A 23251-nucleotide genomic window follows, 5' to 3' on the forward strand; every position below is an offset into this window, starting at 1 on the left:
TAGCAATTCTACACATATAAACACAAAATTCAGGTGTGGTACGGGAAAAGTAACCAGCACCAGAAACAGAAACGATGAGAGTTAATTGTCATCAATGTTGTGTGGCCGTCGTGCAATTTTAGGGATCAGTTCTACAATGCTGGCCCAATACAGAAAGTCCGAGTGTGGTGCATGAGAGGAGCTTCCGGCGCGGTATAAGTTTACTTTATGGATTATGTGGGTAGTGAGCTAATCGGATACACTCAGTACCTATACTAGAAATTTGCTCTTTCTTTATTTTAGCTTTCCACGCCTGATAACTATCCTCATTTACATATGTGGACACGTCATTTGATTTCAATTCTACAATCTGGTGGATACAAGGATCTCGACCTTTTTTCAGCTGATACAGACTCCCTCTTGTTCGTATCTCGCTGCCGAATTTTCGGAGTTACTAATCTCAATAGCGTGTGGAATTCTGAATAGTCCACTTTGTATATATATATATATATATATATATATATATATATATATATATATATTGTAGGAACGAGGATCTTCTGTATGTAGTTCATTATTCACCATTGAAAATACGGTGCTTTACTGTGCATTGTTGGGGCGAAGAATTCACTCCCTGAGCAACAGCTCCTCTTTACTCTTTCTTTCTCGTTTTTTTTGGGGGGGGGAAGGGAGGGCGGATTTTGTCTCAACAACGGAGCAATGCTACGGCTATTTCATATTCGAATAAACTCATATTCTGAAATAGATAAACAATAATATTTACAATTACGACAGTTGATTCCCCTGTGCGTAACACATTCTTCGAGTGTTTTTGTCTGTTTAACACACCGACCACGAGAGGCTCTACTGGTAAAACCTACCTAGTTTTAAGGATCGTCTGAGACTCCTACATCACCTCAGGATAAAAGGAATTGTATGGAAGTTTGAGTTAAGCAACACTGTTAAGTTGTAGCCTGGATTGAGGCCTTAGTTCAGATCCGTGTGAGACGGGCTTTATATACACCAACCCACTATCAATTTTGCCACCCCTATCATAAAGAAGACTTTTAAAAGATGCTATGTGACGTTCTGTTCATTTTCAATAAAGAATTAAATTCTGAATTTCAGCTCTGTAAGTTTAACAGCTTGTGAGATACTCATTTTTCTTCGCAAAAATTCGGATCCCCACTACCCGTTTAGATATTATTATAATGAAAGTGATATTATAACATCCCACTTTGGATTAAGGCCTAACTGTATACCAGAAATCATTTGATTTGACTTTGCAATTTGGCCGTGATGATCAGGCACACATAGTTACATCCATTTTTTATAGAATAATATATATATTATAGTGATTCAAAAATTTATTTTTTTCAGTAGTTAGCTCCTCTGAAAACTCACAGCCTGTGTCTTGACAGCCAAGTACTAGTATAAATCCTATTGCTATTATTGCATTTACAAATATCAATATTCAAAAGATGCCTACAGTTCTCTTTTTCAGTTAGGGATACTCATCTGAGGTAACTAAACAGAAACAAATGAAAAAGAAAAGGTAATGGGGCCTTGAAAGTAAAACGTAGACAAATTCACCAGTGTTCAGAATATTTTTAAATCACGCGGTTCTGGTTATACACCCGTTTCTCGCCACGTAGCATAAATATAGCAGAAATCCAGGGTTTGTTACTGGCGGTCTTCGTGTTTGAGTGTACTAGTGCAATTGACTAGTAATTATAATTTATTTTGGTGGAGGTTCAAACCCGGCTCAAGGATTTTTTTATATTTTATTTTCTAAATTTTTATAACACTTTTTCATTAAAATAAGATGAATAATACTCACAAAAGCGATTTATTTATATCAAAATTGCTAATAACAATATGTCAGAAGTGCCTAAAGGTCATGAAGAGTTGCAACGAAACTTGGTGTAGAGCCAATACGCAAACAGGAAACAAATATTTTTTCTTTTCTCATTTTCTGCGGAAAAACTGTTTTAGAGTGCAAAAGCCTCCACCAAAAATTGTGAAAGTTGACGCCCTAAACTGAAATTGTGAAAGGATAAATCTAAACTACTTTACTATCAACATATATTGGTTTGTTACGACAATAAAATGAGGATATGTTAGGAAGTATTTTAATAACAAACTATGAAGAAATCTCGAATAAAATAATTTAAAAAAGTATTAAAAAAGATTTTACAATATTTACGTCCTTCCTCTGTTCATTCAAATATAAAAATGTTCCTTTCATTAAGACCTCAACTATTATAAAAACTACATAACACTATTATAAAAAGTGCATACTCAATAATATCTTGTAAAAATTTTACACTATCTGTGTTCCTCTTTCTGTTGAATCAAATGTTAACAGAAATTTCTTTCCAGATAAATTTTTGTTTTTATTATTCCGTCAACTACTGTCTGTTCCAAACGACAGGTTAAAGAAGCAGTAAAAAATTGTTTTTGAAATAACGTGTTTGATACTGCAATGATGCGATGACGAAAAATTATGATAAAAAATATCCAAGCTGTTACATAAAGGCACTATGCTTTCGGAAGTTTGAAATCTCCCTGACTAGTAGCAGATTCTGCGAATTCCGTAACTTTTCTAAAAATTTCAAATTCCTTGACTTTTCCAGGATATCTCGCTCCCCTCGCCACCATGTATTGCAAGTAATACAAATCTCGTCATAAGAAAGAGTAACCAAAAGCTTCTTGTATTTTTTTTTTTTATTTTTAACGCTGATCCTTATTTTTCTCATTTTATTTTGTTTCATCCTTCCTCAATTTTTTCATTTCTGGTCTCGAAAGGGTGAGGGTCAGGTGCCTACTTGAAAGCCAAGTAGTAGTATAAGTCCTATTGCTATTATTGCAATTACAAATATCAATATTCAAAAGATGCCTACAGTTCATTTTGCACTTAGGGATACTCATCTGAGGTAAGTAAACAGAATCAAATGAAGAAAGAAGGATAATGGAGGCCTTGAAAGCAAAACGTAGACAAATTCACCAGTGTTCAGAAATACATTTTAAATCACCCTCGACCCTACTCATAGGAGCTAAATACGCGGTTCTGGTTAGTTATTCGTTTCTCGATACGTAGCACAAATACAGCAGAAATCCAAGCTCTGTTACTGGCGATCTTCGTGGTCGAGTGTACTAGCGCAATGGGCTAGTAATTATAATTGCTTTTGGTGAAGGTTCAAACCCGGGCCAAGGAAATTTTGTTACTTTCATATTTTAATTTTTTAAATTTTCATAACACTCTTTTCACTAAAACAAGATAAATAATACTCAAAAAGTCCTTCCGAATTTCATGTCACGCCCCCCCCCCCGTTACAAAATCCTGGCTACAAGAACCAATATTTGTTCCAATAAAATAGTGTAGAATGATCGAGCTTCTGGTGTGATGACCATGTCACGGACTCCCCTTCACGAAATCATGGCTACATGCCTGTTTTAAGACACACGGCTATTAGACTTTAGAGGAGCTAACTACTGAAAAAATACATTTTTGAATCACTATATATATAATATGAAAATGGATGTAACTATGTGTGCCTGATCATCACGGCCAAATTGCAAAGTCAAGTGAAATGACTTTTGGTATATAGTTAGGCCTTAATCCAAAGTGGGATGTTATCATATCACTTTCGTTGTAATAATATCTAAAGAGGTAGTGGGGATCCGAATTTTTGTGGAAAAAAAATGAGTATCTCACAAGCCGTTCAACTTACAGAGCTGAAATTCAGTATATTAACTCTTTATTGAAAATAAACAGAACGTCACATAATCTTTTAAAATTTTTCTTTATGATGGGGGTGGCACTTTCTATATATGCAAAATTGATAGGGGATTGGTTTGTAAAAATAACTCAATTCAAACTCAAATTCGAACTCGGATTAGTTAGAATTTAACAACATGATTTTATTACAAGTATGAACTCTTTAGTCACTAAAGAAGAGGGCGTGGATCATATGTCAGAGTTGATGACGATATATTTTGGTGAGTGGTGGGTCAGTGTGGGTTACGGTTCGTTGTGCGTCTTGGTCGGTCAGAGTGGGCCACGGTGAGTGGTAGGTCATGGTGGATCGTGGGATACGATGGGTTCTTCATCGACCCACGTCATCACTGCCTCAGATAGTGCAGTGCTCGCGGTCCCGTGTTCGATTCCCAGTGGGTGATCCTTTCAAACTGTATGTCCTCGATGTGTCTTTGTTAGTGTCCCTGTCGTTCAAGGTTACTGAAAAAAAAACTGTAAAACAAGTATAACTAAGTAAAATAGAGACAAGTTACGGAGATACTTTCGGTGAATATGAAAAGAAAATGGTCTGAGGCATCAGATTCCAGTTAAGGGGTCGAATTACTCTTAAAACCAATTTCTCCTTCATGTTCTTGCGTGTTTGAATGTCTATTTTTGTTTTCTAATTTAAGTTTAAAGTCTCTCGACTATAGTATTTTATCATGACCGAAATCATTGTGTTTCGTCCTTATCGTAAACGTGTGTAATTTGCTAGATAGACGAATGTTTTTTGACTCTTACTTAGCAGAGCAGTCTTAGCGTAGTGGCGTGAGCAGCCGTTTCGTAATTCAGCGATCCCGGGTTCAATTCCCGCTGCGGGAAGTTGTTTTTATCAAACTAGAATACTCATACTTCTGATGTGTAATAAAATTAAAAATACTCAATTTCTTTCGGTCTGACAAACTGCGGTGGAAACGGCTTTTTTCGCAGAGGAAATATTGTACTAGTAATGTGACGTCACATGTCTGTCTACAACCTTGATTCGTTGTGTAGGAGAACTTAACGTGGTTAGCAAACAAGTCATGAATACATAAGGATCATGCTTAGGGCCTAGTATGGGTCATAAATGTGTCTGAAACGATATTGTTTCCTAGCAATTATTCCGAACGTCTTCCACTATTACTCCTACTGCTAGAAATAATATTTTCGTTCGCTATTTCCAACAAGTTCCATATATCCGTTCAACCAAAATTTGTAAATAGGAACTATTCTTTTTCATATTCGTATGTATATTTTGTTAAAATATCAATATGACTCATACATAATCCAAAGTCTTTTATCGAAAGAAAGCGTCTTACTATGTATCGTGATGAAGACAAATCCTACTTAGTTTCTGTTTAAGCATCGGAAGTTTCGATATTAATATTGCCCAGGAGCTGACACCTTCTTTCTGCCGCCTCGTTTCCTTTCGGACACAAATTATTCAAAAGTATCTCTTATCCTTTCTTTTTCTTTTCCTATCAACTTCAGTATGCTTATTTACATTGCAATAGGACGTAATATTGAGGTCTTAAATCTTCAGTAATAATAATAATAATAATTGTATTAACATATTTAAAGTTGCCCTAAAATTAGACAAAACTTATAGATAAGTCGGGATTTCGGGAGTTTGTCCGGACCTCCAGGACACACTTCTACAACTACGAAAATTTTAAACGAAAGCGTTCCACTATAGTTTCATGTAGAAAGTATTCTACTGTACGTTTTAAGGAAAATAACTGCAATAAAAATAACTGAATATCACTGAAGAGTAAGGCATATAATAAACTTATTTTTAGGATATGCAGAAGTAACTATAAAATCTTTGCTACAAAAATACATACACAGACCATAATATATTCAATTAGCTCGAAGTACAAAGTAAGAAAATAGCGTATAAGATTCAGTCTAAAAAGTAATTTTTACTTAAAGAATGGACATATACTATTTCGAGAACCGAGATAAAACGAGAAATGTTTAGATACTTTTCGTCTCGTCTCCGATAATTTGAGTTAGCCTTGTCTCGTCTCGAATGTTAATTCTCGTCTCAATTCTCTTTGTTTGGTTTTAGAAACGAGATGAGAAATTCCTCTTCTCGTGGGCAACACTAAACAAAACCGAAATATTCTTGCCAAATATCACGTTTCTGGTTGTAATATTATGTACTGAGTGATAATAAGCTCCAAATGCGATAATAATCTTCAATGATATATTTATTATTAGTAGTAGTATATTTTTATTAATGCTTTTCTTATTCCTAAAGATTTGATAGTTCAAGTATTGGAATATCCGAGTATTCAAATATCTGAAGATAATGGAACATGTGTCATCCCTGATCAATCACCACCGAAAATTCTAAAGTAAAAAAAAATGTACTGGTCGTTCGTGGATAACAGTTTATTACCTTCAGATTATTGATCAGGCTCCTTGACCACTGAACCACGATTACTACGCAGTAATTGATTCATATTTAGTTTGTTTACGAGTATAATATTTGCGCCGTATTTCATTCAAAATAAAGGTGTTTTGTATTTTGTTTTTTAAAAAATCTGAAATGTTAATAATTTAGTGAATACAGTGATATAATACCCTCCCAGTTCTCAATTACATATTCCTGTGTTTTGAATTTGACTATTAACAAACTACTGTTTTGATCGATAAGAAAAGGTTCTTTATTTAATCGCGACCAAATAAGTAACGCTTTAGGTGAGTGGTTAGGATTGTCGTTTTCTAAACCAGTGATCCGAGTTCGAGTCTCCACTTTGCCGTTTACAACTTTTTAAAATGTTTCATTTACAAGGCTTAGCTCCAGTTGGATGCTGCTAAATGGAAGATAATTTCCAGTGGAGAAATTCAGTGATGATGTAATCCTGAAAATAAAGGAAGAAAAATGAATTGAGAAAACGAGTTCCAGAGTTAATTCTGTTAATGGTTCTATATTTGATATTAACCGTTCATTTCGTACATTTTTAAAATGTTGTTTATTGACACTGTATTTTCCTCTTTTCTCCTTGTATTTCAATGTGAAAATTTTCACAAATATTATTCAAATCAAGAACCTTCAGTTACATTTACAACCTAAGGGGAAATACGCTTAGTACGGATAGGTTCTCCAACTCGTTTGTGTTATCGAATTTTGCATTTTTAATATTTACAAATAAATTGGTGTATACCAATGTTTAGCAGTTTAAAAAGTCATTTAACGAATAATGAAATCGGACAAGTTCTTCTTTCGAAGTAATATTACGTATCAATCAGTGGTGCCGGAACCTGAGAGCTCAGGCCCTGTTAGACACCCAAAATTTTCATTGGAGGCTGGGATCTTCCCCCGAATGGTCGACCCATATTTTAATTGTTTTGCAGGTAGGACTATTGTTAATAGTTTCAAAACTCGGCGCAAGGCTTTGTGTGTACTTAAAAAATAACCTACTAATATACCGCATAATCTATAAGTATATTATTTGATACGCACATATGCGTAGGCATCTGACTGTTATCTTTTCATTGGCGCTTCTGGTGTCCGTATTTATTTTTTTCTGGTATTGTGGTGTTTAGTGTGAGTAGAAATATCTAAAGACTCCCTTTTGTCATTTCGTCAGCCAGCGTTTTTCCTCACTCCTGCACAAAATACATACTTTACGATTTGTCCTTTTAACAGCTGGGGCAAGTTCACACTGCTGTTCGAGCTACGCTACTAGGCGTAATTAATCTTGAAGCAGGCGTTAGCTGGGTTGCGTAACTCACTGACTTTGTACATCAAGAATTTCTGTGGCCCGCTGTACATCTATACGTACATCAAAGTTTGATCAACGTACATTATATACATTATGTCACAGAAAATTAATTTTGAAAATCATCATCATCACCATCACTACTTTCTGCACATATATCACTACTAACAGAAGATGGATACAAGTAATTTTTGTTCATTGACCTGAGCATGAACTCTGATGGTTTGAAGTCACTGCATCCGCCATTGGCTGACAAATTGAGATGAAAGCAATAAGGCATTGAGAGTTTCTGTGTGCATCTTATTTCTTGTTTTGGTTTTTATTAAGTTTACCCTTGAGAATATTCTTTCACACGGTGCACTAGAATGAGGCAACACTAGAACATCAAGGGCGAACTGAGCTAGTTCGAAGAATTCATTGCACCCATCGTCGTTTGCCAAAGATTCAGGGGTGTAGCCACGGGGGGCCCACCGGGGCCCGCCCCCCCAAATGAGTTCTTGGCCCCCCCAAATGACCAGCTTATAAAACATCATCGTAAGATTACCTCGCTTCAGTCATTTAAAAATAACAAAGTTTACATATAATTGATAATTTTCGGTAAAATAGTATGGAAAATACAATTTTACCATACCGATCGAAAAATAGTGTGGTATCCAGGGGCGTCGTTAAGGGAGGTAAGGGTGGAGCTCCCCCCCAAAAAAGTTCTCAATTTCTTAACAAGTTGGCAAATTAAAATACCTAGTTGGCAATTTGAAGAATGCCGCTTTGTTCGTGCTCCAAATCATGATCAGTTCTTTTATAGACTTGGCATAAATTTTGTGTAGTTTCCTATTTTGAAATAAATTAATATATCGGTATTCGTTGAAAACTTCTTTACTTGTTGCAAGTGATCAGTGCCGGATTTACTTACAAGCTAAACAAGCTATAGCTTAGGCCCCCACTGTCTTGTAGGCAGTAGCGTAGAGTGCTATGAGACATTGAGACACTGTCTACCCTTTCAAATTAAAAGAACATAGCTTTAGAATTTCCTTATTAATAAGGACTATTATAAATTTCATGTTGAAGACAAATATAGAAATACTAAGGCCAGCGATAGCTTGATTAATAAGAATAGTAGTAGAGACTTTCTAAATAATTTTACTTTTCAAAACTCGGGGGAAAAAAAAGTTCTATCTCCGTCAAACAGGCTGCACAGAGACAACCAGGAGACAACAAGAAATATGTCTCAACGCGGCTGAAACAAATACACTTGAGAAAGCGGCGCGCGCATGTGGTTGTAGGCTTCTCACTCGCTGAAACAGCCTAGCAAAGAGACATTGGGCAAAACGTCTCAGTCGCAGTGATGCCATACTTAGCGAAATGATACCATTTTAAATCCAATATACTTTTCATTGTTCCTTTTAGATATTCAATCATATTTCAAGGAAAATTATTAAGAAATGGAAAGAAATAAAAATCTAAATTAATAACTACCTTAAGAAGGTTTTATCGATACAGTAATTCATATAAATCTTTCACGATCTTGGTTCAGTTTCTGTTTAAACGCAATACTAGAGTGTATCAACACTGGGAAAGGCAAAAGCAAGGGCAGCTGCTATTTTGTTGTTGTTTTTAAAATCGTTAGGTAAATTGTATTTGGGTCTGCCTGAGTTAGTTATTTATTATGTGCAAATCAAATGATTGGAAATAGATTTACTGCACCAGTTGTTATTAAATGGCATGTCAAAGCTTAACTTTAAAAAGTAACCAATTTATGAGTTTACTTTTTGAATCAGTAATCGTGCAAAGCTAATAGGAAGATTATACACAAAAGTAAATTATTAATTCAATTTAAGGTATTTAGTGTATATACCGAGATTTTTCAGAATAAATTTATATCGATATACTGGTTTAATTTAATCGCTAAGGAATGTGCTTATCGAAATTGGTCTTCTGTACATCATATATAGTACTGCAACCTCGCGAATAAGTTTCTAACGAAATTTTGTTAGGAGTTTGTAAAAATTGTTACACTAAAAATGTTCCTTTCGGAAATTATTATTAAAAGAGAGTTCCTATAATTTTACTCATTCAGAGGTTTTTATCAGGAAGTAAATACCTTAAACTCAATTTTATTAGGTTCTGGATATCGATGCGATATTCTGCACCATGTGTCTGCTCTTTCTAATAATATATTAAAAATGAAATGAAATCTTTGAGTTTTACGTCCCACAGTTATGTCGGCTGGTCTAAAGTAGACAGTGATGATGAGAAATGAAGGAAATGCTGGAATGGAGAAAGTGGGAGGAAATGGTGGAATGAAAAAATGGGAGGAAACGGCAGAACCCACAGAAAACTCCTCATATGGTGTTTGTCCACCACAAAATTCACTTGGCGCGAACTGGGATCGAACCAAAGACCCCATGCACCACTGAGCCACCGCGGCCCCAAATAATAGATTATATAATTGATAATTTTCATATATTTGGATATATGTGCAGTATAAACATGTACATTTCAGGTTACAAGAGACGTCAAACTATCTCAATATTGATATGAGGTTTTAAACTGCAAATAATTCCAAAATAAATCAAGAAAATGGTTAAATCGAAAAGTTTAAAGCTATTGTTATTATGTAATAATGTAAATGGAAAAATTTTGTAACAAGTGTTTAAAGAGAAGCCTCGGTAGCTCGGTGACAAAGCAGTCCCTTCTGACGCGTAGGGTCCCTGGTTAGATTCCAAATCCCACCAAGTTGGTTTTATACGGGAATACACTGTATGTGTAGATTTTCTCGATATTCTCTCCCACTTTCGTCGCTCCACCACTATCATCCAATTCATCATCAATTGCCTTATTCTCAGAGCATAATCATGGAGCACTGAACCTCTCTCTCTCTCTCTCTCTCTCTCTCTCCCTATATATATATATATATATATATATATATATATATATATATATATATATATATATATATATATATATCCTGTCTACCCATTGCGAAAGTTAACGCTACGCTACTGCTTGTAGGCCCCGGAAACCTGAAGAAAACTGGATATCCATTTCCAATGTATAAGAAAATCAATCAATAAAATAAAATTTACATATACGTAGGACGTAGCAACAGTGCTTACTGTTGTGTAGGCTACTATGATGTAAGTGATGGTGCCCCTTTTGCTAGGTTGCTTCCTAAAATATCATTAGTTTATCCATTTCTGTATACAGGGTGCCTACGTTCACTGGACACGTAAAGGGCCCCATTACCTTCAACAGCTTAGGGCCCCACTAAACCTAAATCCGACTCTGCAAGTGATCACACTTCACTTTTGTTCATTTGATATTCCTAAACATTTTGAAGAATCTTTAATGAAAAATCGGGAAATTGTACCACTGACAAAAGCTGAATAGAGGTGGCGTGCAAAATTAAAACAAAGACAGACAGAAAAAGCGTTTCGGTTGCAGGTAAAGCATTGGACGCAAAAGCATTTGATACAAGAGCGTATACAAGACAACACGCAGATTGTGGAGGTTAATAATAAGAATTAATAGGCCTATTAATAAAATAAGAACAAGACAGTGACTGGTTAGTATAAACTTTTTACTATGTATAGTATGTAAATTTGACAAATTCAAGAGTTTTTTCCTAATAGTACAATATCAAAGGGAAGTAGATTTTGATACCAGAGTGAATATATTGTGTAACCGTGTCTGCTTTGTGTGTGAATAGACCTTTCCCTTCGAACAAAAAGTGATCATATTAATACGGAGGAAAACAATAGATCATTTCAGTTGTTTTGCAGTAAGACTCTATTTACAGGGCTTTTCGAGTAGAGAGAATTGAACAGAATGTGTTTTGGGAATGGTATCACATTAGATTTTTGGGGGTGTTGTTCGGTAGGGAGAAAAGCTACAATGGATGTCAAGCAGTGCCGTGCCTTGGGGTGGGGCGACCACCCCGGGTGCAGATGTAAAGGGGCACAAACTTCGGGAGAAAAATGCATGTGCGTACACATGTATAAAATGCAAGGAAAAAAAATAATTAAAAGTGCTCAAAATCAAGAGAAAGCAGGGTTTAATTTTGAAAATTTTCTACCGCTTCGCGCCAAGCATGGTGGCGCTTCGCAGCTGGTCTGTCGATCTCACCCATATGTACGGCTGCACCGTCGTATACTCTTCCCGGGCGCTGACTTACCACGGCACGGCACTGGAGTCAAGTCATTTCGTCGCTTCCACTGTGAACCTAAGTCCAAGATTATCTAACGCGGATTATCTAACCTAGCCATAAGTTGTCAAATTAGCAGTTGTGCATCGTGCATGGAACAATTGCAATCCAAAGTGGAACAAGGGCTGTTCGTATTCGTACCTCAGACGAGGCATGGAATGGGACGAATATGAAAATAAGGTTGCTGTAATAGATTTTCACAGGGTTGGTACAAGTGAGACTAAGATTTTCAAAACACTTTTCATTTTTTAATAAGACTTGGCAATTTTTAAAATCAAGACTTGGCAATGTCAAGTTTCATCCCCCCCCCCAATCTTGTAATGCTCGCTACGCCGCTGATGGTATCTCTTCCTTATACCGATCGGAAAGTAGCATGGTATACTTTTTTTGTGACAGCAAATTACACAATTTACTGCGATTTATATTTGACAGTTTGATGACAAACGTTTTAACAAGGTACTATAAATACTACCATAAAACATTGGTACTAAATTAATTTGTAAGTACAGTACATTATATTTTTATATGCTCTATCTCGTGTTTTATAAAACATATTTTTTATCATATGGAAAATTTGATGAAAAACAAAGTTTTTATTCAATTTTTCAGTCTGGATTTCATTCGCTTTTTAAAAATGCTACTTGGTGTAAAACAGGAAGTAAGATATAGCTGTTAATAAAATAAATGTTTGTTCAGTCACGAATAATAAATAAATATTTTTGTTAGGAAATCTTTAAGAAATTAAGTGCAATTTTAAAGAAAATCAATCTTATGTAGATAGGTTCTGTGTATTATACAAAGGCTTAAACTGAAATATTTTAGTTACGCACAAAGGTATAACATTTGGTCCGGGACAGTAGTTCTGAGTTAAATATAATAAAAACCATCTGGAATATAATTCATGGAGAAAAAGTATAATAATAATAATAATAATAATAATAATAATAATAATAATAATAATAATAATAATAATAATAATAATCTTAAAAAGCAGTGCTTTTAGTTTTCGGGAAGGAAACCAAAATTTTCCGGGTTTTTTCAGGCCTCAAAACACCAGCTGCTACACCTATTTTTTGGCTTGGCCCCCCTTGAAAAACGACGGGCCCCCCCTACATTAACCTGCTGGCTACACCCCTGCAAAGATTTTAAATTTGCCCAAAATTTATTTGGTTGGCTTTCGTGTGTGATATTGATGAGGGGCATTTTTCTCCACTGATCATCAATTTTCTGTAAAAGATCGATGCCTGTTGGGGGCAGAATTTTAGGTACAACAGCAGCAAGAGAAAGAAGTGATGCCACTCTTGTATCATACTTATTTAATGCTGCAATCCCTGCAGTGTGTCTTAAATGAATCTACAGCTTCTCTTGTCTCTTTGGAACTTAATTTTTGGGTCATTTGCATTACTTTGACCCCTATGGTGAAAAGTAATTTTTGTTCGTTGGATCGATCTTCTCGAGATCAGATCGAACAACGTGATGCTTATCTAAATACACACACATAAGTTATTTATATACAAGGCTCATTTCTGTATATAAACTAGGAATCAAAGTCTGTTCACTTTGAAACAGTTCATTCAGTGTCACAAACTTTGGAAGTATCCATTCCAAAAAGAAATAATATAACTTCATAGTAGGATCATTCAAGGCACTAAGTACGGCTTGTGTTGCGCCTACGTGATCTACTAACAAAGCATTAGTAAAATACAATGTTAGAGGCTCCCATTGCTCTATAATTCGTCGCACGACTTGCAATAATGACAGCCAACGGGTTTGGGAAGGCCTTACAATGCAATGAGGATCAACGTTGCAAAAGTCCTGAAATTTTTGCAATTGTGCTTGCCTCTTAGTGCTATGTTTAAAGAAGGAATAAATGCTTCTTGCAAAAAGTTAACTCGGAGGTTGTTTACAAGCTTCACTTGCACACAAATGAAGGGAATGACACACACACACTTTTGTATCGTAACACCAGGAAGGATATCACATAACTTCTGGGCCACTGAGTTATTCTTACCCATCATTGTGTTGCACCCGTCACTTGCAAACCCAATTATGTTACTGAGAGGGGCACTGGCATCTTCAAATGATTTGATTATTCCAGTGAATAATCTGTCAGCAGTGGCACCTTCATTAGCAGCTTCTGGGTTCTGTCCCGAAAAAACCTTAACAAGACGCCAAAATCGAGTTTGAATAATCCCCTCGTTTTCACTAAAAATCTCACACAAATGCACATAATCTTCATAGTGCCTATATCAGTAGACTCGTCTACAATTATGCTAAACTTACGAGTTTTCAAATATTGTGCTTATTCCTCCGAGTGCACTTTCCCAATAACATGCTTTACTATGTTTGTCGCTTTAGTGCGTCCTAAAGACACTCCAGCAGCGATTTTAGAATCAGGGAAACTCTTCCGTACCATTACATTTAAATGATCGGCCGTTCGAAGCGAAAGATTGTGTTCCGCTATAAAACCGCACCCGCTTCATTGATTTGTGTTTGCTGTGTATCCGCGGGCTGAATAAATGAAAGTATATTTTTCTTTTGAACAGATGATACACCTCGTTTATTATTAATGTGCTTTTTCCCTTTCGCGTGATATTTTATCACGGTTAGTTCCGCTGTAAATTCTGTATTACACACGATGCACCTCGCTTTTTTAGAATTGCCACTAACAGGGGCAAGCCACCCTTTAAAATCACTGTGGGACTCCCATTCTTGCCTGTAATTTTGTTATCTGTGCTCAGGTTTCACTGTTGACTCGCCTCTTCTTTGCTTAATTTTCTCGGGAGTACCGATCGTGGGTTTTCTCGGGGTTCTCCCGTTTCCTCCCACTTTCTTCATTCCACCATTTCACTCATCTCTCATCATCACCGTCTCCTTTAGCCTAACCGGCATAACCGTGGGACGTAAAACTTAAAGATTTCATTTCATTTTCGGGAGTACCGAGATTTTTCCTCTTCACTGGTATTTCGTCTTGGCTATTCCCAGCACAGTTCAAATTTTATGACAACTTTTGTCCATTGGATGCCCGAAACAAGTCTTTTATTGTTCTCTTTATTATATCGTATAATCGCGCCGAAACTACGAATGGCTTACGTTTTTAAAAAGCAAAACATACGAAATACAAATTTCACGAAAGAAAGTACTACTACCGCACACAGCACATGTCTTCTTATGTTAAAACCAAGAAGGCAACTAACAAATTAAATAAGAAATACAAATGTATTTTTCTATACACGTTTAGTTTTTTTTTTTTTTTTTTTTTTTTTTTTAATCAGTACAATAGCAGTGATCTACAAAGCGTATTTCTACCGAAGTCTTAGTAACCGCTCATCTTTTATTTCAAGAAGATGCTGGAGTTGCAGAAATAACCAATTTTCACTTTTGTGTTTTTATTGCCTTCTGTCTTTTCTGGCCACGAACCCGTGTTAGTTCTCGTAGAAACAGGAATAGGCAAAAGGTTGAGTGTTATACATTGAAAAGTCTCTTTTTTTCCTCCATGGAAATGACATGCCATTAACCACCGACGATAAAAGGGAATATGAGAGGTCTCGACCTTTCCCACATGTTAAAGCTATTCTTGTTTTCATAAGAGGCAATCTTCACTCGATTGGGGCTTGGAGCCCATCAAGCAAGGAGTTTACATCAGCCTCCTTTAAGAACTTTCTCTTTACACTTGGAATCATGCATTATAAAATTGTCCTTTCCTTCTTGATTCGGAGGAAAAGAAAACAAGTAACCTCGGAGACAAGAAACATTCTTCCAATAATTTTTCATATATCTAAATAAGAAAAATACACGTTGCTAGGGTTTCCTAAATTATTGTACATTTTAGTATTATCGTGCATAGACTATCGTACATCGTACATGATGCAAAATTATCGTATGATCCAATAATTATCGTACATGTTGGCAACGCTGGTCTATGCCCTTTCTTCACCAAGGTGTGAACGGCTTTTAAACTTGGATTAGTTTTACACCAAGACTTAAAAAAAAATTAATAAATCGTAGTATGACTTCAAGCCTTAGGTTGTCCAAACTAGAAATCATACATAAACCCTCTTTGTTGAATCTTTGGGAGGCAGCCCCAGTTTTAAATGTAGTCTGCAATACGCCATCAACTTTCATGAATCCTATGAAGTTATTGTGTATTTTCATTCGAGAACAGATGTTTTGAGAGTCCTTCAATCCAAAAGTTTTTTCCTGGAACATGCAATTTTGAAATTTTAAAACTCTCAGAAATATTTCACACAAAACAACTCAAGACACCCGACACTTAAATAAAAGATAAACGAAAGCTGGATCATGTATCTAAAGCATTACATATCAGAGGCTATAACTAGTTGAATAAAGACAACCAAAATTATCAAAACCTTTCCGAACCGAACATTATGGACTTCAAGTTAATCATGAAAAAAGTGTGCCCTATGTCTACTAGTTTCGAACTTAAAAGTACATTTTAGAGTAGTTTTATCATGAAAGGAGAAAATGAGTTCGATATATTTGATGTAGTCGCACTTAAGATATGAAAATATGCTGAAGTAAAAAACATTCCATCAATTTCCATCAAATGTACAGGCTTTCCTTAACTTTTTATGGCTTCTTAGGTTCAACGTTACTATTTAGGATTTTTGATAGAATCTTAATATTGACGTTTCTTAAAACAAATACCGACGTATATAAGGTTAACGAAGTCTTACAGGAAGTGTTGAAAGAAAGCCATGCCGACGCGTTCTCGTTAGTGGGTGTCCCCTGTCACTTCTTGGTCACCCTTTGTGGATTGAATTTTTAAAGAAAATTCGTCCTTCGTATGCTCTCCCATCAAGGTATCGCCTGGTTACAAGTTACTTTGATGCTCAATACAGTGAAATGTAAGGGGAAGTTAAAATGAAGTTAGAGGAATTCTCCAAATCTACATTTACAGTGTGATGGTTGGAGTAACTTGAGAAATGAATGTATGATTTATTTCGTCATTTCAAATCTGAACCTTTTTTTGTTGATTTCACGTTGTCAAAAGATGCAAATTACTTGTCTAAAGAGATTATGAATGTTCTGTAAACAATATAAACCTGAAAAAATTTTAGTAATCATAGGAGACAATGCGTATAATATGAGAGCAGCTTTTATATTAGTAAAACAGAAGTATTCTAATATAGCATCTTTGGGTTGTCTTGCTGATTTCCATTTGCTTTGTTCTGACATCCTCGGATGTCCATCGGTAAAGACATTACTGGGAAGTGTAACTGATGTTGTTAATACAAACATAGACATCACTTGCAATCACTATTTACACAAATCTCAAGGGAAAAAAGGGTTACAATTTCGTTAAAGTTGCTTGGGAAAACAAGATGGGGAAACCATTTACACTGCCTCCAATGTTTGTCTGTCAATAAAACTAGGCTTCAGACGCTCGCTGAGAGTGAGGAATTGTCATTACCTTCAGAAATCAAATAAAGACTTCTTGATGATGTATTCTGGGTTTGTATTGAAAAACTTGCAGCCATTTTGAAACCTATAGTGGATTTGATTAATTGCTTCGAGTAAAGTAAGCCTCATATAGACATTGTGCACTCAAAATTCCAGAGAATTCATCAAATTCTGACAGAACAGTTACCATCGTCAATCCTTTCAAAAACAGACGAGCAATCAATAGAAAAATATAATGGAAAAAATTAAAGAATGAAGTGAATTCGGATTAGATCCAATTCATCTGGCTGCAGATCTCCTCAATCCCACTTTTCAAGGCTGCAAATTGACAGTTGAATAATTGCTTGATGAAGTAAACTTAATTTGTGAAGTTGGAAAACAAATGGGATTGAATTGTGTTTCACTGAGAGCACATTTGACTGACTACAGCGACAAGGAAGAAGTATGGGCAAGGAAATTTTTGTGGGACGGAATGGAACAAATGAGCTTACTACTTTGGTGGACAGGGTTTTGAGGCATCACTGAATTAGCTGATATTGCCATTCAAATCCTAAATGCTCCGGTTACATCTGCTGCCACAGAAAGAACTCTCTCTACATGTACTTGGACCATAGTAAAACAATAAATTGTTTATCATTGGAGAGGGCAGGGAAACTAAAATATCCTTCATATAACTGGAAGTTTTTAAATAAGAAATTGCCTGAAATTTCACGGATGCAACACTCAGAACCAGGGTCTACAAGGAAGAAGTCACCAACTGTTGGATGGAACACAACAAAATACCAGAGACATTGGAAAAGGATACAGAAGAAATGAGTGACATAGAAGAAAATGAAGAAACGAGTGGTAGTGATGCTTATACTGAAGAAATGTGTGATGATTCCGACTCTGATATTACGGTTGATACTGAGTAGAACAATAAAATTTGTGATCGTTTTATTTATAATGATCCAAATGTGGTAGGGGTTAATTGCTGTTCTATATTGAATGATTTAAGGTATAAATATTACCTTCACTTAGTTACTATACAACTTAACGTTTTTTTTTTATCACATTAATATTTTAAATATGCTATTCCAATAAATACTTTCACAAAGCATTATTATTAGTGTTAAACTTAATTTAGTGAATACTTCTAAAAATCAGGAATTAGTTACTTAATTGTTTACGAAGTGTTATTTCTTATTTTATGGATCATTTTCTTTCAACGGCATATTTACTAAATAATTTGATCAAACAATTTATTAAATTCAGTTACTTTGATTATTCTGCAACTTTCGTAATCATTTAATTACTTCTACAGAATGGCAAATTAGTAAATGTGTAATTTGTTTAGTTTCTAAATATTTTCTAGGTTATTACTTACTAAAGTCGAGTTTCTTTATTTTGATATAACTATATCAACAACTTAGATGTTACAATATAGTTTCTTAATAATATTTAATTTGTTAATTCAATAAACCAGGAGTAAAATATAAGAAAATTTTTGGTCAATTTTTTTTGCATAATTGACAATTCAGTATATCTCATTGCCTAATAGATAAAATACCAAAAATAACATTACTTTGCGTGAAGAAAGTAACCAGCTGTATTTGAAGTATCAGTTCAGTTTTTTTAAAATTATTTAAAAAGTTGTTTTTCATCAGTACTATTCACATTCTTTAAGGTAATGTAAACTTTAAATCCTTAGAATAGGAAAGTAATTATTAATAATTCATTTTCTGCAATTAATGAATTTGATAAACCTAAAGAAAAAGTTGTTGTTCATTTTAGTTATAGAGATCCCACTGTTACTTAAATAGTTTAGTTAGTGTGCTCATCGGTGATTTGAAAAACTGGAGAAGGTATTGAAAATAAAAGATGATGTGCCAGATCGAGAAAAATGGAGAAAGTAATTTCATCTAACGCGAACCTAAGGAAGAACTTAAATTTCGTGTTATTAATACCAGGAGCTGCTGGCAGACAGAATACTTAATATTAGTGTATGTTTAGTTTGGTGACAACTGACTTCACTTTCTTTGGTCATCGTCATATTCTGTCATAAATTTTATATTTTCATGTTGGTTTGGTCCACTATCGAACTCTATACTGTGCAACTGATTGGACGACACAGGGGCACACTAAGGTAAGAATTTACGGGGTAGAATGGACAATTGTTTTCAGCTAAGGATAATAGAAGGAAATTTAGTGTAAGTAGAAAGAAAAATAATGGGAAGTAGCTAGGAAATCCGTACTGTGTTACTTAATAAATATCAAATTCATTCTTTAATTGCTAGAAAAAATGATTAATTTAGTGGTTATTTAGTGCTCCTGTTGCAGGTGATACAAATGACCATTATATTTTTCATTGACAACGATAAAATTCATTTATTGGTAATTGAAACATAAAATACCCATTTTGGATAAATACCCGGGGTATTTACCCGCTGAAATAATTCAGGTATTTTACATCCCTACATTATACGATTAGCTATAATTTACAGTGACAGGAGAAATTTAACGGATTGTCTGTTCTCCTTCATGCTCTTCTTTTCAATTTAACGTCACATGTTATGCATTGAGTAGGGATGCGCACGCGTCGAGACGTCTAGAATCTCGACTCGAGACACACTTTGTAAAATTCAAGATGAGTCGAGACAAACGTATTTCTCGACTCGAGACTGCTCATAAAAATCTCGACTAGACTCGAATTTCTCGAATTATTATAGAAAACCAATTCCAGCATTTATTACTTTAGAAAGGTACAGAACGCATAAACTTAATAGTTAATCTTTTCTTAATACTTAATAGTTAAACTTAATACTTAATAGTGAATCAAGATTTAATTTCCAGCTTAATTCAGTTAATTAAAACTAATAATTAATGTCGTGATATTTGATTTCACTTGAAATACAATAACATTAATAATAATATTTGATTATCTAGTTTGTATAAAACTATTACCCGTAGCCTATATCTAGTTTGTATAAAACTATTGCAATAAAGTGAACATTATAAATTCTCTGAATGACCAATTGGCAGTCTATAGTAATTTAGCATAGTTATAACTATTGTGTTTTTATTTCCCTGAACGCAATAGGGCTACATAACTTCTGGATTATTCGCTTCCCCAATCACGTGTTACGGATAATATATAATGTAACATTTATTGTACATCACATATTATGATACGAAACTATTTTACATAGTATATTACAATAAATGGACTGCTTGGATGCCAAGAACTAGTACAGGTACCTTCCACTTCTATAGATAGGAATTTTTAAAAGGGAGTTTTGTAAACACTAAATAAAACAATAAACTATATACAGTAGTTATGGTTTTGGTTCCCAACATAAAAAAAAAATGGATTGTTCATGAAACATTGAACTTCAACTTTCACTCTTGGAAAATTTAAATTTTGAGTTAGACCACTTGGCATCAAAGCAGTTCACTGTGAAATAAATATACTTCTCACTTTACTCTTCTGGTTGCAACGCTATTCTTTTTTTTCTTTTTATGACAATTCCAGGTAGTTTTGTTTGGTGATGGGAGTATATTTTATATTCACCTAATAAAATTACGGATTCATTTTGTTAACAGTTATAAATTTACAGAAACTATTAATATAAGTTCACAATCAAATCGAGCTAATTGTTTAAAGCATTTCGAAGGCTTCATGATCGTAACATTTATGTACTACGAAACTATGAACGTAAAGTGGACTCGACTTAGCCCCGGGGCTGCAGTGACTCAGTGGCACAGCTTTCACCCTTGGTGTGTGAAGACTGATTCGATCCCCAGCTGGTGCCAAGTGGGCTTTGTCGCACAGAAACACCGTATATGTGGACTTTCTCATGGTTCTCTAGTTTTCTCCCACTTACTTTATTCCATCATTTCATTCATTCTCAACATCACTGTTTTCTTTAGCTTACAGGGTAAAATAGTGCGACGTGAAGCAATACTGAAAGATTTCATCTGGAGTTAGCCGCCCAAAATTATTTTGCCCTCCCCTGTTTTAAGTTATGGTTGGAGGCCTGAGTTGGCCGTGTAAAATCCAGGATGCAAACACTTTTCTCATGAAGTAAGAAACAGTAATTCCTATACTGCTCTAACTTCAGATCTTATAAGCACATAATGTTGAATGTGAGGATTCACTTAAGTCAGAGACGTGAATTATTGATTATAAGCTCCTCAATAAGAATGAGCAAACACGTATTCTAGCTTTCCCGTTTTTAAAGAAGGAAAGAAGTTATTTCGTATAACACTGAAATTTCTGGGATTTTATTCATTCAACTTTATTCTTCCTCAGGTAACTCGGACACTTCTGCTAGTACAGTGAAACCTCTCTAAAGCGGACAGCCGTGGGGAATCAAAAATTGTCCGCTATAGAGGTGTGTCCGCCTTAGAGAGGTTTCAGTATTTTCTTACGTAAATTAATAAAGAAGGTAATATGCAATTAGAATTTTTTTGCGTGAATCATGTATTTATGAATGTTGCTGTACCTGCATTATCTTGCGCCATCCAATTCGAGGCACAACCTTAATAAGATGTTATAGTTCTCTGCACTCTATACTTATCGTTACTTACTACGTTTTCGGTGTGTTGCTTTAATTTGTGAGTTAATTACAGTCCAGCAATGACTTTTGTTAAAAGACAATGTGCGTACCCGTGGTCAAAAATACCAAACTTGTCTTGTGGTTGGTTAGAGATTCCAGCGGGACAGTAGAATGATGTGTCATCCCAAACAGTGGGCAACTGTCAATCACTTTTGTTTCTGAAGCAGGTTGCGTGAGAGTGGAATGCAAGCAAAGGATATAAGGGTGTTGTGAAACAGAGACCCTTCCTCTGGGTTGCTGAACAGACAGTTGAGGAGGCAAAATGTTGTCACACCCACATGTTCTTCCTTGGTAACATACGTATGAATTACCAAAAGTGTATTTTTACTGCACTTTCCAACTTGTTTCTAGAGAAAGTGTCCGAAATAGGGAGGTAAGAAATACCTATAAAAGACAAGAAAGACTGTCCGTGTCCGTACTAGGGAGTGTCCGCTTTAGAGAGGTTTGCCAATATATTTTTTCCTATTACAGTGTTTGGGGATTACAAAATATGTCCGTTATGGGAGGTGTCCGCTTTATAGAGGTGTCCGTTAGTAGAGGTTTCACTGTATATGTATACAGTGTAGTAGGTATATACTGTTGTGCAACTCTTAGGACAAAAGTAAATTCCGCGTGCTATGTCACTTGCAAAAGTAGGTTCCGTATACCCGAAGTGGCATTGATTGGTGGAACTTGAACCATACAAAGAAAGTATGATACAGGAAGCAATACAAAGAAACACATGATTAGAAAAAAAATGACAATTTTATTCAAATTCAACGCTGAAACCACTGCGATTCATGATGTCCCCTCAGACATTACAGAAGTTACTAAGTGGTCCTTACAAGGTTCTGTGATTACCACAGACAATGATGCATGCTCTGCACTGTGCTTCCATGTTACTTACGAGGTTGGTAATGAGTAGACATCGTATTTTTATGCAAATGTGTATTTTATTTGCTTATATGCATCTCTGTTAGACTTGGAAGGGGTTTATAACAACAATAATACAGCTCGAATTTGAAGTTTTATAGTGCATATAAATGCATATTTCAAAGGTTAATGCATATATTAGTGATTAAGAGCATATTCAGCATATTGTATGTTTTAATTAAGCATGCAAAAATGTCTATGTAACAAAATGGCTTTTTTGCATGGGAGCATGAGGGATGCCTAGTTTATGAAAAAAACAATATTATTAGCAGCCAAGATAAACAAGAGATAAACTTGTTCTGAAATCCTACAGGCTTTTTTCTCATATCTCCCAGCTCTTCCTCGCTTTCTAGAACTAGGCAGAAAATGGAATTTTTTTAAAAAATGCACAGCCATTCTCTTTTTCTTTATTTTATTGTCTCCGAAACACCGTAAACAAATGCTTCTCAGTAGAGAAGTTAGAAACAAACCATCCCACTCTTGGACAAAGTGGGCAAGATGCGGTACTCAGGTCAATGAACCTGCTTTGGAAATTTTCGTGCAATTTAGGTTACTGAGAGGGTATAGTTTCTTCAACTATACCGCCTTCTACTATGGATCGTGTCATAAATAAGTCATTGTCTGATCA

The 23251-nt window shown here is 35.2% G+C and overlaps 1 protein-coding gene across 1 annotated transcript in view; it reads right to left on the minus strand.

Moving 5' to 3' along the window:
• Positions 1-5624: 5624 nt before the first annotated feature.
• The window catches only part of LOC145688428 (TATA box-binding protein-associated factor RNA polymerase I subunit B-like), a 321407-nt gene continuing 303780 nt past the window's right edge, over positions 5625-23251 (minus strand). Inside the window, exon 9 of the mRNA XM_081762649.1 lies at positions 5625-6627. Coding sequence (XP_081618775.1) covers positions 6611-6627 — 17 coding nt within the window. The 3' untranslated portion in view covers positions 5625-6610. The remainder of the gene's footprint in view (positions 6628-23251) is intronic.

Source organism: Thermobia domestica, chromosome 6 (assembly GCF_964235325.1).
Source record: "Thermobia domestica chromosome 6, izTheDome1.hap1.1, whole genome shotgun sequence".
Lineage (NCBI taxonomy): Eukaryota > Metazoa > Arthropoda > Insecta > Zygentoma > Lepismatidae > Thermobia > Thermobia domestica.